Below are 16069 nucleotides of genomic sequence, written 5' to 3'. Positions count from 1 at the left end.
TGAAACTGCTGATTTGCCTATGTAGCGTCACTTTCCCTCGTCATTTGCATAAAAATATGAAGAGGCGAGATCAGGCAACCAGAGKACTAAACCTAGCGAGGCAGTACAGTGAATGAGAGAACCGCCAGAGTAGGTTATGTAGGCTTCATTACTGTAAGTTGCCTCCTGGAAGTTTACATTTATTGGTGCTGTAAAGAAGTAGATTAGCCAACATGTCTATCTAGCGTCATACTTTTAAAAAAATAAAAAGGTTTTACATACCATTCATGTTATAGGTGAAACACAATGTTTACACATCCTTACTAAACACTTTGGAATAAAAAGCCATCAAAGCAAAACAATGACTTATGACAATACAAATTATTAATCAATTACAATATTTCTTTAAATACTTGTTTACATGTGCTCAGGCAGACTCGTCCTAATATTTATATATTTCTTAATTCCATTATTTTACTTTTAGATGTGTGTATGTTGTTGTGAATTGTTAGATACTAGTGCACTGTTGGAGCTAGGAACACAAGCATTTCGCTACACCCGCAATAACATGTGCTAAAAATGTTTATGTGACCAATAAAATCTGATTTGAGAAGATAAAGGTTGATGTGAGTGGGCAACACCTGGTGTCCTGTTCAGTTAATGTAGCCAATAGTACCTGTAGTTCACACAGATAAAAAATCTCAGACTTATCATCTACACAAACACACACAAAAAAATAATAATTGGCGCTAGGGGCCCAATTCCAATTTAGGAAATTACTCCTTCCTTACACACTTCTCAGTAGTTGGTATTGACTGTAACGAACGCGCTTTGCCGGTGTGGTTAACTGCTGACAACCCTCCCACTTGCTGGCCAACAGATTTTCGTGTGGAGTTTTCATTCAATAGGGTTCAGTACGTTTATCTTAAGCCATCCCTTTAAATACGGTGTACCTCTTAGTTASAWTTTWGTSMRYMKRYKSACWAAAWTSTATCAAGAGAACGGGTTCAGAATATTAGGGATCATGAAAGAAAGGGATCTAAATATATACATATTTGTCTCCGTTTCAACACCAATTGGTAGATTTAAAAAATACTCTGATCTTGTAGGTTATTTAGGCTTAGGAAAGTATTTATGAATCATAAAAGAACAGGTTAGGAGAGCCTTTACGCACGAAAGAAAGAAAAGTGGTTCGATTCATTCTGAAAATTGCCACATTCAAGTCTTCAACCCATTGTAATGTTGGATTGTAATTTTGGAAGATTAGTGTACTGTACATAGATTTATAATAGGGAGAATAGTGTACAATAGTGTTCTATACCCTAATCTATTGCCTGCACTAACCATGGAACTGTGTGATGACACAGCCAAGTATTGGGCCATGTGTTGGGTTCATACTCTTATGGATAGAGTAGATGCTTTTTCCACTTGGAAGCGGTAGGTTCGCTAGACCTTATTCATGGTTCCTTGGGCGTAAAGGTGGTGAAATGATTTGGGAATTAAGTCAAGGTCAGAATACAGCGCACCTGTAGACACACTTATTYGATCTCCAACCCAAAAGAATAGCGGGTGAATAGCATGCTATTCCCATGCTTAAGTTCAAGGTCAGAATAAGTGTAGAGAAAAAGGGAATTTACGTTCCATTCATGCTCGCTTAACTCGGGTCAGAATCGGCCCCTAGGAGATTAGTGCACTCTTTTCTACAAAATTTCTTCTTGAAATGTCTTGTCTGAGAAGAAACTGTGACAAATCTATATCATGTCTACATGTCTCATTATTCATTGTTCTCATCTGGCTCTCGGAGGCCCTGGCTGTGTAGGGTCTTCCCTGCCATCTCCATCATGGCCTGAACCTCAGGGTCTGCATCCAGGATACTCCTCTTGCCTCCTGTCGCTCCCTGCAACAAAACACCCCAACATCACTGATGTCCTCATGACAAGTCATGAATACAATAAATCAATGAATATTCACTGAGTGTACAAATCATTAAGAACACCTACTTCACTACATTCCTAAAGAACATTATGTACTTTTTACTCCATACATTTTCCCTTAAACCCAAAAGTACTTGTTACATTTTGACAGGAAAATTGTAAAATTCACACACTTATCAAGAGAACATCCCTGGTCATCCCTACTGCCTCTGATCTGGCGGACTCACTAAACACAAATGCTTCGTTTGTAAATGGTGTCTGAGTGTTGGAGTGTGCCCCTGGCTATACGTGAATTTAAGAAAACCGTGCAGTCTGATATGCTTAATATAAGGAATTTTAAATGGCTTATACTTGTACTTTTACTTTTGATACTTAAGTACATTTAAAACCAAATACTTTTAGACTTTTACCCAAGTAGTATTTTACTGCGTGACTTTCACTTTTACTTGAGTCATTTTCTATTAAGGTATCTACTTTTACTCAAGTATGACAATTTAGTACTTTTTCCATCACTGGTAGTAGGTGCCAGGCACACCGGTTTGTGTCAAGAACTGCAATGCTGTTGGGTTTTTCACACGCAACAGTTTCGTGTGTGTATGAAGAATCGTCCACCACCCAAAGGACATCCAGCCAACTTGACACAACTGTGGGAAGCATTGGAGTCAACATGGGCCAGCATCCCTGTGGAACGCTTTCGACACCTTGTAGAGTCCATGCCCCGACTAATTGAAAAAGRGTGGGGGTGCAACTCAATATTAGGAAGGTGTTCCTAATGTTTGGTATATTCAGTGTACTTCAGTGGTTACTTCCTATAATGACTTAAATGTGCCTCTATCTCCACCTGCAGGTAAAAATAAGGAACACACTGATACAGGCACAGCATTAAAAGAGACAGAATTCATAAAATATTAGATGAAATAAATGGGATCAAAGGAGTAAGAAGGCAGTGGTTGTCCAGGTTGATACTGACCTCTTCCTCCTCAGGGGGCTTCCCAACCCCCCACACCTCCAGAGAGTCCAGGGTGAAGTCCTCCTCAGCAGAGAGCTGAGGGCTGCCGTAGGTAGTGCAGCGAGGCCGTGCCCGGCTATGCCCACGGCCAAAATCACTGTCCAGCCACAGGCCAAAGTACCCATGCTGACCACCCATGCCCTGATCATAAGCAAATTATAGAAATTACATTGCTTGGGTTAAGAAAAAATAMTTTTGAAGCATAGGCATGTGGTAGTTAATATGATGTAGTTACTTGTGTGGTATTTCACATATAATTATAGTAACATATTGTAAAATAAAATGTTCAGGTGAGATTGTGCAGTTGAGATKTATGTAGTAGTGGGGTGTCTCACCAAGCCGTTGGGCATGGTCTGCTGGCCCTGGTTAAGGTACATGTAGTGCTGGTTGTATCCTGTGCAGGTGTACACCCGTAGACAGGGGAATACTGAGAACAGGAAGCACCTGGAGTCTCCTACAATCAAGACAATCCAGTCACAAACACACACATCCAGAGATGAGCACTGATTATAGAGATGGACAACATACTGTATATGTCAGCATACATTACAAAAAAGGGCTTAAATATCTCTGCAGCAATCTCAGTAGGCCGTGAGCCTGTTTCTCCCGATTGCTACTTCCATCCACCACCACTCTCACCTTGGAACTGAGGCTTTACTTCCCAGCCATGGGAGGCGAAGCCACCAAAGATGTGTCCCTTAGTGTCTTTGATCAGGAGCACGGTGGGCCCTCGGCCTTTACAGCTGCCTACTATTTTGGTGAAGCTCTCCCCATGCAGCTGAGTGGAGAAAAGCAGCTTCCAGGGGATGTTGTACCCATCAGGTAACTGTGGTGTGAGGAACATCAGCACTGGCAGGTCCAGCAGGCAGCGCAGCTTCTCCCAAGGGGTTTCCCAGCATGGGGGCAGTAGGGTGGGAGGGGGACGGGAGGTTAAGCCCACGTTTAGGCCTTCACCTATCAGAAGGTCCATGTACATGGCCACATTGGAAACTCTGAACAGCCAGTCCTCCAAACATGGGACGTCACAGGTACGCTGGTCTGAGAGGGGGGAAGGACAGAATGTCAGGTTTTGTTGTTGATACAGTAATATGTATGAATCTGAATTATTGAAAATATGAAATCTGGGTGAGCAAGATTTATCTCCTTTCCTATTCACTCTATTCTGAAAACCTCATCAGTAAATTATCCCTCCATCCCTTTACCTGAGGGTTTTAGTTCAGAGCTCATCTGTTCAGCCAATAGTTTAACACCAATGGAACCGTCAGCCATACGCTCTGGCTTCCAGCCCTGCAAACGACCCTTCTGGATGATGATCTGTACCACAGCAGAAACCAGGTCCTGCAAGAACTGAAATCAGTGCCAAATTAATTTGAGTTCAGAGCTAAAAATGCATGTTCCGCTAAGAACACAGGAGCACTTGCAGAAGACCTTCTGAGGGTCTACTAACCTCCATTATTTGGTCACATGTGGCAACACCTGTCCCTGCCCCCTGAGCCATTGCCATGAAAAGGGGCGCCCGCTCCTCTGCAGTGCCTCGCAGGACATCGGCCAAGAAGACCACCAGCTGCTCTCGACTCACCCCAGCCCCAGGGGGAGGAGGGGCCACTCCGGGGTCCATGCTACACATCCCAGCATAGACCCTCTTTATCATAGAGTCTGAGGCAATGTTTCCCATACAGGGCTACARGACAGAAGATATGTTATATCTCCCATACTGGTACTGTTAAATATCTGCAAAGTAATAACCACATTTATTACATATATGTGTTATTACGCCTCCTACACATTGTTATTAGTTATTACATATCTTAACCTTCTTGCAACGTGAGAACTTACATATTTCTGTATTATTTAATTTCTTATTACAAGATAGTAAACAAGATTTTGATTCTGGAGGTTAACTGATTAGATATCCTCGATTTGATAAATAAAATGTAATATTATCATAGTAACTCCACCCTCACTTTCAACATGCCCAGCGTTAAAACCTTCCCTGCTTTTCCAGCGCCACCTGCTGGACTCGCGCCGTGGAGCCGATCGAACACTCCCTCCACAACCGGCCGCTCCTCTGGGCGAAAACGGGCCAGCCGTTTCTGCACCACAACRCTGTCGGTGTTCCCCATGGCCCTGTGTGCACATTGGACAACACTATCAGTGACAGGTCGGTAGCCATCGACAATAAAACGAGCACATGACTTGAAACTGTCTGAAGGCTTGAAGCATCCAAGGCTTCTGATCTGATGTAAAGTTAGCTATCGTGACTGCTAGCTAGGTGTCGGTGACATAATTTACCTAACGTTAGCTAGCTCGAGATGATGATTATAGCTATTTACTTATCTACTAACAAACAACGTGGCAATTMAATTAATATGAAACATCTAGCTAACCTTGTTGAAAGAGGATAATKATCTCATTCCAGGGGCACTATGTAAACACAATACACTTCCTGGTATAAATAAGGGGCGAAGATGAACACCAATCGAAATACCCGATAATCAACAGACTCCAATTATATTGGCTGGTAGTTCAAAATAATTATATGATTGGTCCAACGTCATATGGGTTTCCTCCAATCTGGAATTAGGGGAATGGGTGTTGGGCCGAAACCGAAAAACGTGAAGTTGATCGATCCCTGTCGAGGGAGGAGCTGTTTTTTGTATATGATAGTAAAACATTCTTATGATGACTATACAATGTGTTGGCACCTTYCATTCTTGCACATATTCTCATAAAACGTATATTTCAACACTGTCTGCTCAGGCAAATTTGCCGAACTGATAAACTTGGAACCAATTAGAACTCCCGTACAAACCCCTTGTGATGAAGCCAGCCAATGGCCTGCTTCTATCTAGGATGTAAACACAGCCTCAAAATGAAAACTCGACCAGCTTTCTGTATGTATGTGATGAGCTTCCAAAAACTGAAATAAGATAAATATATGTTATGTAGCACAATATTTGATTATTCCAATATGGTATCCTTCTGCGCGGCAGTGTATATAAGCGCAGAAGTATACCCGCAGCTATTCAATAGCTTGGATCAGCTACTATACTCGTTTTGGTGTACCARTATTGTTACAGACGACCCACACGTATAAAGCAAAAAATAAGCTATAAACGTGTGTGAGGTAGAATGCCCCTTCACGATCAGGCAATTTACACTGTTGGATTAATTATTTTTCCACAAGGAAAACTACAGTCATTCATGTCTCCTCTCCTTTATTCAGATAGTGTATGAGACCAAGGCTGATACTGTAGGTCCATAGTAATCGGTACCTTTATGCAGTATATACTATAAACATAGTATATTACACTGATGGCTTAATTATTTCCAAAATGAAAAGGTACAGCCATTCACGTCTYCTCTCCTTCAGGTAGTGTATGAGACGAAGGATGATGCTGTAGGTTTTATTCTATACAGTATTGCCCAGTGTATAGTAGACACAGTAATATTACAGTTGGCTTCATTTTCCAGTATTGGGCTGAGTTTATGTTAGCCCAACCATAGTTAGATTACATTGGTGTTTTTTTTCACACAGTTACTGGGTTGCGATAGTTTTTGTTACACTATTTTACAGTACAGACAGTCATCGTTTCCCATGGAAACTCTATTGCACTGAGGGTTTCGGTGTGTAGCTGTGTTTACTATAATTCTGTTGCACTACTTTACAGTACAGACAGTAACTATCCCTTAATTGGACACTGACAGCTCTATTACAATACTGTTTTTTTCACACAGTGTCTAGCTGGGTTTACCTTAGTTTTCATGTTGCACTACTTACAGTAGGCTACATACAGTAACTATGCTAATTTCCAGTGACTATCCTAGTTTCCCTTGGAAAGAACAGCAGTGTATTCTAGCTAGTCTGTTGTACTTACAGTTAAGATAGTAACTATCCTGGTTTCCCCTGGAAACTCAAATTACAGCTCAATTACACTGCTGTTTTTCACACAATGCGTAGCGGGGTTGGTGCTCAATAGTTTCTGTTACGCTACTTTACAGTACATACAGTAACTATCCTAGCTTGTTTCCCTTGGAAGCTCACAACTCAGCTCTATTACACTGAGGGTTTCAGTATATAGCTGGGATAACTATAGTTATGTTACATTACTTTACAGTACAGACAGTAACTATCCTAATTTCCCTTAGAAACTCACATAACAGCTAGAATACACTGCCTGTCTTACGCAGTGTGTAGCTGCGATGCTGGCCACCGCTATAGTTCTACTGAATACAGTGATGGAAGGCTACGAACTCCAATTCCGATGCTAAATGTCCCAGGGTCTTCTAGTGTTGATGCCCTGGTTGACTGAATGTTTCCCAATGAGTTCAGATGAAGGGGTGTCAACCTACATCTTAGCCCCTTATTCTGGCCAAGGATTCTGTCTGACAGACACGTTAACCTGCCTTTACAGTTGTCCATATACACCCCTCTTGCTGTTGTGGGTGATCTAAKGGCTTCCCCCAGTGTGTTGTGCCCGGCTAGGGCAATGGACACTTCACAAACGCAGGCAATACAAAATCTTTATCAGTTTCTGTTTACTATGGTGAGAGAGTTCTAGGCTAGGGTCTATTCGACCGGACTCTCACATTGCATGGTGGACACTGTTACTGCAGCATTTCGGCTGGCCCACCGGCCTTTGCCTTCTGCTGTGGTGGCATATTCTACTGGAGGAGTAACTGCCTTATATGGACGATTGGATAGTCTGCCCCATTCAGGGACCAGGCCACAACGGACACAAGGACGCCTTGAATCACATTAGAGTTCTGGGCCTCACCCTAAACAAGGAGAAAAGTCACCTGACCCCTCACGGAAGGTGATCTACCTCGGGATATCCATAGACTCGACTCTCATGAGGGCACGTCTCCCTCAGGTGAGAGTAACAAAATCCTATCCTACCTCAGCTGTTTACTGCTCGGACGAGCAATATTGGTGTTAGAGTCCCAACAGTTAACGTTACTCGGCCTGCTCGGCCTGGTGTTAGAGTCCCAACAGTTAACGTTACTCGGCCTGCTCGGCCTGGTGTTAGAGTCCCAACAGTTAACGTTACTCGGCCTGCCCGGCCTGGTGTTAGAGTCCCAACAGTTAACGTTACTCGGCCTGCTGAGGTGGCGTTACTGTTGGTTCCGCTGGGCATTCTCCATCAGGCCACTCCAGCGATGGTTCAACTCCCACGGCAAGCACCCAAAACAACACAGACACCCTCAACTGTTGGTGATGAGTGCATGTTTGAGGACCCTATCGAAGTGGCTATCCCACTCCTTCTTGTTAAAGGGGGTGAGCCTGATCAGAGTCCACCGCAGAGAGCTGGTGTTCACTAAAGCCTCTCTTGACGGGTTGAGGGCCGTGTTCAGAGGCATGGCGGCTAGCGGCCGCTGGAGCACCCCATGGAGTGGTCAGCACATCAATGTGCTGGAGCCCGGGGTGGTTAGTCTAGCTCTTCAACAGTTCCAGCCCTACCTGGTAGGACAGCATTTCCTGATTCAATGGCTCGGGAGCTTTTGCCGTGGGCCCAGACCCGCTTGGCATCGCTGCGAGCAGCACATATCCCTGGGGTCCGGAACAATGCAGCGGTCATACTCTCGAAAGAGGACCCGCCGTTAGGGCAAATCAAATCTGACTTTTTAAAGTGAAAATTAAACTTTAGAAGCCTTTTTAATCACTACACTACAAGCTTGCATTTCCTGCTGTGCAGAAAAATTCTCAGCAGCAAAAGATTKATAAAATTATGATCCTATCTGTATAGCATACCTTGCAATACAATCTTCTCTAAAAACAGCTGGGCAAAATGTATACAGTGTGCTCTGCAATAAGACGACCAGAGCTTAATTTCTTAACCAGATGAGTTCTCAAATGTCAGCAGCTGCCCAATACCATTGTGGGCATAATGTTGGATGCATTGGGATATAAATCAAATCAAATCAAACTTTATTTGCCACATGCGCCGAATACAACAAGTGTAGACTTTACCGTGAAATGCTTACTTACAAGCCCTTAACAAACAGTGCAGTTCARGAAGAAGAAAATATTTTCCAAGTAGGTTATAATAAAAAGTAACACAATAAGAATAACAATAACGAGGCTATATACAGGGGGMACCGATACCGAGTCAGTGTGCGGGGGTATAAGCTAGTTGAGGTAATCTGTACATGTAGGTGGGGGCGAAGTGACTATGCGTAGGTAACAAACAAACAGCGAGTAGCAGCAGTGTACAAAAGGGAAGGGGAGGGGGGGTCAACTTAAATTGTCCGGTGGCGATTTTTATGAATTGTTCAGCTGTCTAATGGCTTGGGGGTAGAAGCTGTTGAGGAGCCTTTTGGTCTTAGACTTGGCGCTCCGGTACCGCTTGCCGTGTGGTAGCAGAGAAAACAGTCGATAACTTKGGTGACTGGAGTCTCTGACAATTTTATGGGCTTTCCTCTGACACCACCTATTATATAGGTCCTGGATGACAGGAAGCTTGGCCCCAGTGATGTACTGGGCCGTTCGCACTACCCTCTGTAGYGGCTTATGGTCAGATGCCGAGCTGTTGCCATACCAGGCGGTGATGCAACCAGTCAGGATGCTCTCGATGGTGCAGCTGTAGAACTTTTTTGAGCATCTGGGGATCCATGMCAAATCTTTTCAGTCTCCTGAGGAGGAAAAGGTTWTGTCGTGCCCTCTTTACGACTGTSTTGGTATGTTTGGAYCATGATAGTTCGTTGGTGATGTGGACAACAAGGAACTTGAAATTCTTGACCCGCACCACTACAGCCCCATCGATGTTAATTGGGGCCTGTTCGGCCTGCCTTTTCCTGTAGTCCACGATCAGCTCCTTAGTCTTGCTCACATTGAGKGAGAGGTTGTTGTCCTGAAACCACACTGCCAGTTCTCTGACCTCCTCCCTATAGGCCGTCTCATCGTTGTTGGTGATCAGGCCTACCACTTTTGTGTCGTCAGCAAACTTAATGATGGTGTTCGAGTCATGTTTGGCCACGCAGTCGTGGGTGAACAGGGAATWCAGGAGGGGACTAAGTACACACCCCTGAGGGGCCCCAGTGTTAAGGATCAGCGTGGCAGACATGTTGCGCTTTACCACGTTCTTACCACCTGAGGGCGGCCCGTCAGGAAGTCTAGGATCCAGTTGCATAGGGAGGTGTTTAGTCCCAGGGTCCTTAGCTTAGTGATGAGCATTGTGGGCACTATGATGTTGACCGCTGAGCTGTAGTCAATGAACAGCATTCTCACATAGGTGTTTCTTTTGTCCAGGTGAGAAAGGGCAGTGTGGCGTGCGATTGAGATTGCGTCATCTGTGGATCTGTTGGGGCGGTATGCGAATTGGAGTGGGTCTAGGGTGTCCGGGAGGATGCTGTTGATGTGAGCCATGACCAGCCTTTCAAAGCATTTCATAGCTACCGACGTGAGTACCACGGGGTGGTAATCATTTAGGCAGGTTACCTTCGCTCCCTTAGGCACTGGGACTATGGTGGTGTGCTTGAAACATGTAGGTATTACAGACTCGGTCAAGGAGAGGTTGAAAATGTCAGTGAAGACACTTGACAGTTGGTTGACACTTGACAGTTGGTCCATGCATGCTTTGAGTACACGTATTGGTAATCCATCTGGGCAGCAGCTTTGTGAATGTTGACCTGTTTAAAGGTTTTGTTCACATCGGCTACCGAGAGCGTTATCACACAGTCACACAGTCATGTGACGCAGCTAGCGTCTGGGTTTCCCTTTGTAGTCCATAACAGTTTTCAAGCCCTGCCACATCCGATAAGCGTCAGAGCTGGTGTAGTAGGATTCAATCTTAATCCTGTATTGATGCTTTGCTTGTTTGATGGTTCGTCTGAGGGCATAGCGGGATTTCTTATCAGCATCCGGATTAGTCTCCCGTCTATGCTAGCAAAACAGTCCTGTAGTGTAGCATCCGCGTCATCTGACCATTTCCGTATTGAGCGAGTCACTGGTACTTCCTGCCTTAGTTTTTGCTTGTAAGCAGGAATCAGGAGGATAGAATTATGGTCAGATTTGCCAAATGAAGGGCGGGGGAGAGCTTTGTATGCATCTCTGTGTGTGGAGTAAAGGTGGTCTATGATTTTTTTCTCCCTGGTTGCACATGTGACATGCTGGTAAAAATTTGGTAAAACTGATTTAAGTTTGCCTGCATTAAAGTCCCTGGCCACTTGGAGCGCYGCATCTAGGTAACCCTCATCTTCTGGCCTCCCGGGTGGCACAGTGGTCTAAGGCACTGCATCGCAGTGCTAGCTGTGCCACCAGAGATTCTGGGTTCGAGCCCAGGCTCTGTCGCAGCCGGCCGCGACCGGGAGGTCCATGGGGCGACGCACAATTGGCCCAGCGTCGTCCAGGTTAGGGAGGGTTTGGCCGGCAGGGATATCCTTGTCTCATCGCGCACTAGCGACTCCTGTGGCGGGCCGGGCGCAGTGCACGCTGACCAGGTCGCCAGGTGTATGGTGTTTCCTCCGACACATTGGTGCGGCTGGCTTCCGGGTTGGATGTGCGTTGTGTCAAGAAGCAGTGCAGCTAGGTTGGGTTGTGTTTCGGAGGACGCATGGTTGTGTTTCGGAGGACGACCTTCGCCTCTCCCGAGTCCATACGGGAGTTTCAGCGATGAGACAAGACTGTAACTACTACCAATTCGAGATCACGAAATTGGGGAGAAAAAAGGGGTAAAAAAAAAAAAAATCTATCATCTTCTTTGCTTATGGCCTTATAGAGATGGTTGAGAGCGGTCTTAATTCCAGCTTTGTTTTGTGGTGGTAAATAGATGGCTACGAATAATACAGATGAGAACTCTCTTGGTAGATAATGTGGTCTGCAGCTTATCATAAGGTACTCCACCTCAGGCGAGCAATACCTCGAGACTTCTTTAATATTAATATTAAATATTAATACCTCGAGACTTCTTTAATAGTAAATATTACATATTAATACATTGAGACTTCTTTAATATTAATATTACATAGTAATACCTCGAGACTTCTTTAATATTAAATATTAAAATAAATATTTAATATTAGACATCACGCACCAGCAAACGGGTCTGTAGGATTATARAAAAAGCAGTTGGGAAATTAATGTTTRAAATACTAAATGTTCAGTAAATGTGAATATATTTAGTTGGTWTAAATGATTAGCCTAACTTTCCTACTAACCTTCTAAAAGTTGACGATGCCAAATTCTTGCCAATCCATTATTTCTCTACTAACTATGATTGAATGTAAGGCATGTTTTCCATAACGTACGTTGCATGAATATACATTAGAACAAAATCACATTTAGTGTTTCACCATTTATTGTGTACAGAGACAAATACTGTAGCTAAGGTGACTCAAGCAGTATTTKAAGTATCTAAATATATTGCCGGTGGGGGGGGGCACAATCTTACAATGTTGCAGTCCAGAAATGAGCGCTTTACCATCTATGCCAAAAGCCTTAGCCTGTAATGGAGACAGTAGAACTGTCATCAACGCATGCTTCAGTATYCCCCCCTCTCTCTAGGAGCATTCRTGTGCCCAGGCCCCATAAGCGTATCAAACGTTTCCCAGCCTGGTCACCAATGTAGCCAACCAATGTAGAGAGAGAAGTGCCTTAGCGGAATGCAATCTTAAGATCGTGTGGTCCAGAGACGAGAACTCTACCATCTACGGCAAAAGCCTGGGCACTTGACTGGGAAATATAATTCTCATCACTGTTACAATAGTAAAACGTAATGTTAGTCACCTCATCAAACTGATTCTAAATTGAATTTTGTCTTCCAGATGCTCTAACAAGCATGTGTATATGTAGTTGGTGATCTTCAATTATAAAATGCAGTAGACTGTAGGCTGTGTAAGACAAACCCCACAAAGAAAAGACATCAGGCACATGGATATGTGTTCTCAATGTCTAATAGTGATGGCAGGGCTACTTTAAACAGCAGTAGGAGGGTTCTCCTCACAGGTGAGTGACTCAGCTGAGCCAATGCTTGGTTAATAGCACATGGTTGATCATCGGGAGCAGGCCACAGGAGAGGAGAGCTAAAAAGATAATGGGAGAAAAAAGTGAGAAGAATGAATCAAAGAAATGACATTAAACGATTGTAGTTTATAACTAGAAATGAACATCCTGACAGATCTTCTTATTTTTTTTTACAACAGCTAGGCTACAAGAAGGATAGAGGCAGGGTGCTCTGCATCCTACTCCAACTTAGCTACAGATTGTACACCAGATAATGTGATATAACCAAATACTTTTGATATCCATTACTGGATGTTACAGGTTTGCCTATACCAAAACGCAGTCATACATTCCTCAACTAACCTGGTATTAGCAATACTGTCTTCGTTCTCAATTCTGGAAAACAGTTATCTTATAAATGTATGTTTCCAGTTGCAGGTAGTTCTGCAAACAGATAAAACTCATGAAGATTGTAAATCCTTTCGTACCGCACAAGGAGGTTCCTCGCCATCTTAGCTGCCGCACATCTAGAATTTCCCAGCATCTTTGCCAGAACTAGTCGTTTCTATGTGATGCAGCCGCGGCCACCTGTAAAAGTAGATGACAGCACGTTCACACCGCGCTACTAAAACAAAAAGATCTACACACATGCAAGAGGCATATTTCAGTCGAGACAAAACATGGATTTACTATATAAGTTATCTCTGGTCTTTATAGAACCACCTGCAACTTGACACAGACGTGTACACTGGGTGTACAAAACATTAGGAACACCTTCCTAATATTGATCCTAATCCTCTCGGGTGGCGCAGTGGTCTAGGGCACTGCATCGCAGTGCTAGCTGCGCCACCAGAGTCTCTGGGTTCGCGGCCAGGCTGGGCTGGGTTCGCGCCCAGGCTGGGCTGGGTTCGCGCCCAGGCTCTGTCGCAGCCGGCCGCAACCGGGAGGTCCGTGGGGCGACGCACAATTGGCATAGCATCGTCCGGGTTAGGGAGGGTTTGGCCGGTAGGGATATCCTTGTCTCAGTATGTAAAAAAAATAATTAAAAAAAATGTTATAAAATGTATGCACTCTACTGTAAGTCGCTCTGGATAAGAGCGTCTGCTAAATGACTAAAATGTAAATGTAAAATGTAAATGTGAGTTGCACCCCCTTTTGCTCTCAGAACAGCCTCAATTCGTTGGGGGGTCATGGACTCTAACGTGTCGAAAGCATTCCACAGGGATTCTGGCCCATGTCGACTCCAATACTTCCCACGGTTGTGTCAAGTTGGCTGGATGTCCTTTGGGTGGTGGACGATTCTTGATACACACGGGAAAATGTTGAGCGTGAAAAACCCAGCAGCGTTGCAGTACGTGACACACAAACCAGTGTGCCTGGCACCTACTGCCGTACCTGTTCAAAGGCACTTAACTCTTTTGTCTTGCCTATTCACCCTCTGAATCGCACACATACACAATCCATGTCTCAACTCTCAAGACTTAAAAATCCTTCTTTATCCTGTCTCCTCCCCATCTACACTGATTGAAGTGGATTTAATAAAGGATCATAGCTTTCAACTTGTCAGTCTGTAATGGAAAGAGCAGGTGTTCCTAATGTTTTGTACACTCAGTGTATAATATAACTGTTTTCCAGAACCGAGAACGAAAACAGTATCGCCAACAGCAGGTTAGTTGAAGAATCTATGGCGCCGTCCAGTAATGGATACCAACAATYTTCGGTTATATCACATCTAGTGTAGCCTACAATCTGTAGTTAACTATTGACAGGGATAATGTGGCATTTCTTATTTGTTATATGAATGAAATTAGTGAGTCCTGCCTTGATGACAGTATTAGCTTTACAATACTTGTCCTATAGATGTTTGTAGTTTWAAATTATTACTTGGAATAATGATATCTAAAGCTCCCTGTCCTGGAATGACATGATGATAAAGATATCTGCTCCTGCTAGCTATCAACAGGTCTACTTGTTGTAGCTAGCGAGCTACATTGCTAAGGTTGCTACATTATAAGTAAAGTTGGGAGTTATTTTACAGCTTGCATTATGGTATCATGTTTCTATAAGTAAATAGATTACGAATATAAAAAAATACATTAACCATAGCAGTTTGTCGGACGGAGATMTCTCGAGGTGTCGCCGGCTGTGTTTAGTTCCTTAGATATGGAGAACTTGATTGGCAGATGTGATCAGCAGAGATGGAAGCGATAGTTCACGGAGTTGTATCTCCAGTTCTATGAGTGGAGCAGAGCCCAATAGGGGAGCTCTGCTCCTAGTGGTTTACCCCGCTGCTTAGGCAGCGAACAGCCTGAGAGAAAATTATGCACACACCTGCAGCCAATAGGAGTACAGGTGTCCCTATATAAGGGGACGCTTCCCCTCAATCAGCCTCCCGAAAAATGATCTTCAGCGAGACTGGGGGCGTGCTGGGCCTTAAGTCCTATGGGGCTCCGCTCCACTCATAGAACTGGAGTTACACTCCGGTAACTATCGTTCTATATCGTGGAGCTCCGCCCCAAACACCTTAATGGTGGCCGGGGACCGCTGCTTGTCAAACATGAACTGTAGGAATGAGAGCACGCTCTCGACCTGACAGCACACGGGGTCCAAATTCTCTGTGGCACACCATTGTGAAACACGTTCCATCTGCTGGCATACATCCTGGATGTGGAACTGGCACGCGAGCCCTGTATGGTTCTGATTACTGAATCAGATAACCCACGGTGCTCTAGCCTGTCCCTCTCAGGGGCCAAACCCTCAGTGGCTGGCTGATTAGAGGCAATTGCTCTATAATGCTCTCCGCCTGAGACATCGCGTCCTCTCGATGTGGAATTGGCCATGATGGCACAATCAACATTTGAGTCATCTCTGCGTACCACGGAGCACCTGGGCGATCGGGGGCTATTAATAGGATTGACAGCCCTCCTGTTCTCATGTGGGCTAGCAGTGGGAGAATGCAGGACAGTGGTGGAAATGCGTACAGGAGAACATCTGGCCACGGTGGGTGCCCAAAAGCGCCTATCACTAGTGGCGGTTCATCCTGGGCTCGTAGGGAAAACCATAGGGGACACTGAGCGTTCACATGTGACGCGAACAGGTCCACCTCGGCTCTCCTGAACTGTTCCCATATTTGGAGAATAATGTCGGAATGCAGCTGCCACTCGTTGTCTCGGGGACGTTCTGATAGCCTGGAATATGTGCTGCTGT

General features: G+C 44.4%; 1 protein-coding gene and 1 long non-coding RNA gene across 3 annotated transcripts; both read right to left on the bottom strand.

The window, feature by feature from the left end:
* Positions 1-246: 246 nt before the first annotated feature.
* On the bottom strand, positions 247-5414 carry meak7 (MTOR associated protein, eak-7 homolog). 2 transcript variants are annotated; one of them, XM_023985324.3, is made up of 8 exons: positions 5310-5414; positions 4887-5049; positions 4370-4603; positions 4125-4269; positions 3562-3960; positions 3258-3376; positions 2884-3063; positions 247-1876 (listed from the first exon to the last, which is right to left on the bottom strand). In XM_023985324.3, exons 2-8 carry the CDS (start codon positions 5043-5045, stop codon positions 1754-1756), a joined length of 1359 nt encoding a protein of 452 aa, XP_023841092.1. In that variant the 5' UTR covers positions 5046-5049; positions 5310-5414; the 3' UTR covers positions 247-1753. The 2 variants fall into 2 exon arrangements, with proteins under 2 accessions (XP_023841092.1, XP_023841093.1); XM_023985325.3 differs by lacking the exon at positions 5310-5414 and adding an exon at positions 5215-5303.
* Positions 5415-12200: 6786 nt separating this feature from the next.
* On the bottom strand, positions 12201-15278 carry LOC111961160 (uncharacterized). Its single transcript, XR_002876961.3, has 3 exons — positions 14964-15278; positions 13351-13450; positions 12201-12942 (listed from the first exon to the last, which is right to left on the bottom strand). It is a non-coding gene; the product is annotated as an uncharacterized lncRNA (long non-coding RNA).
* Between the last annotated feature and the right edge of the window lie 791 nt (positions 15279-16069).

The sequence above is a fragment of the Salvelinus sp. IW2-2015 genome, linkage group LG4q.1:29, assembly GCF_002910315.2.
Source record: "Salvelinus sp. IW2-2015 linkage group LG4q.1:29, ASM291031v2, whole genome shotgun sequence".
In the NCBI taxonomy this organism is placed as follows: domain Eukaryota; kingdom Metazoa; phylum Chordata; class Actinopteri; order Salmoniformes; family Salmonidae; genus Salvelinus; species Salvelinus sp. IW2-2015.
Note: the sequence above shows the minus strand (reverse complement) of the source record. Positions and strands in the feature narration are given on the sequence as shown.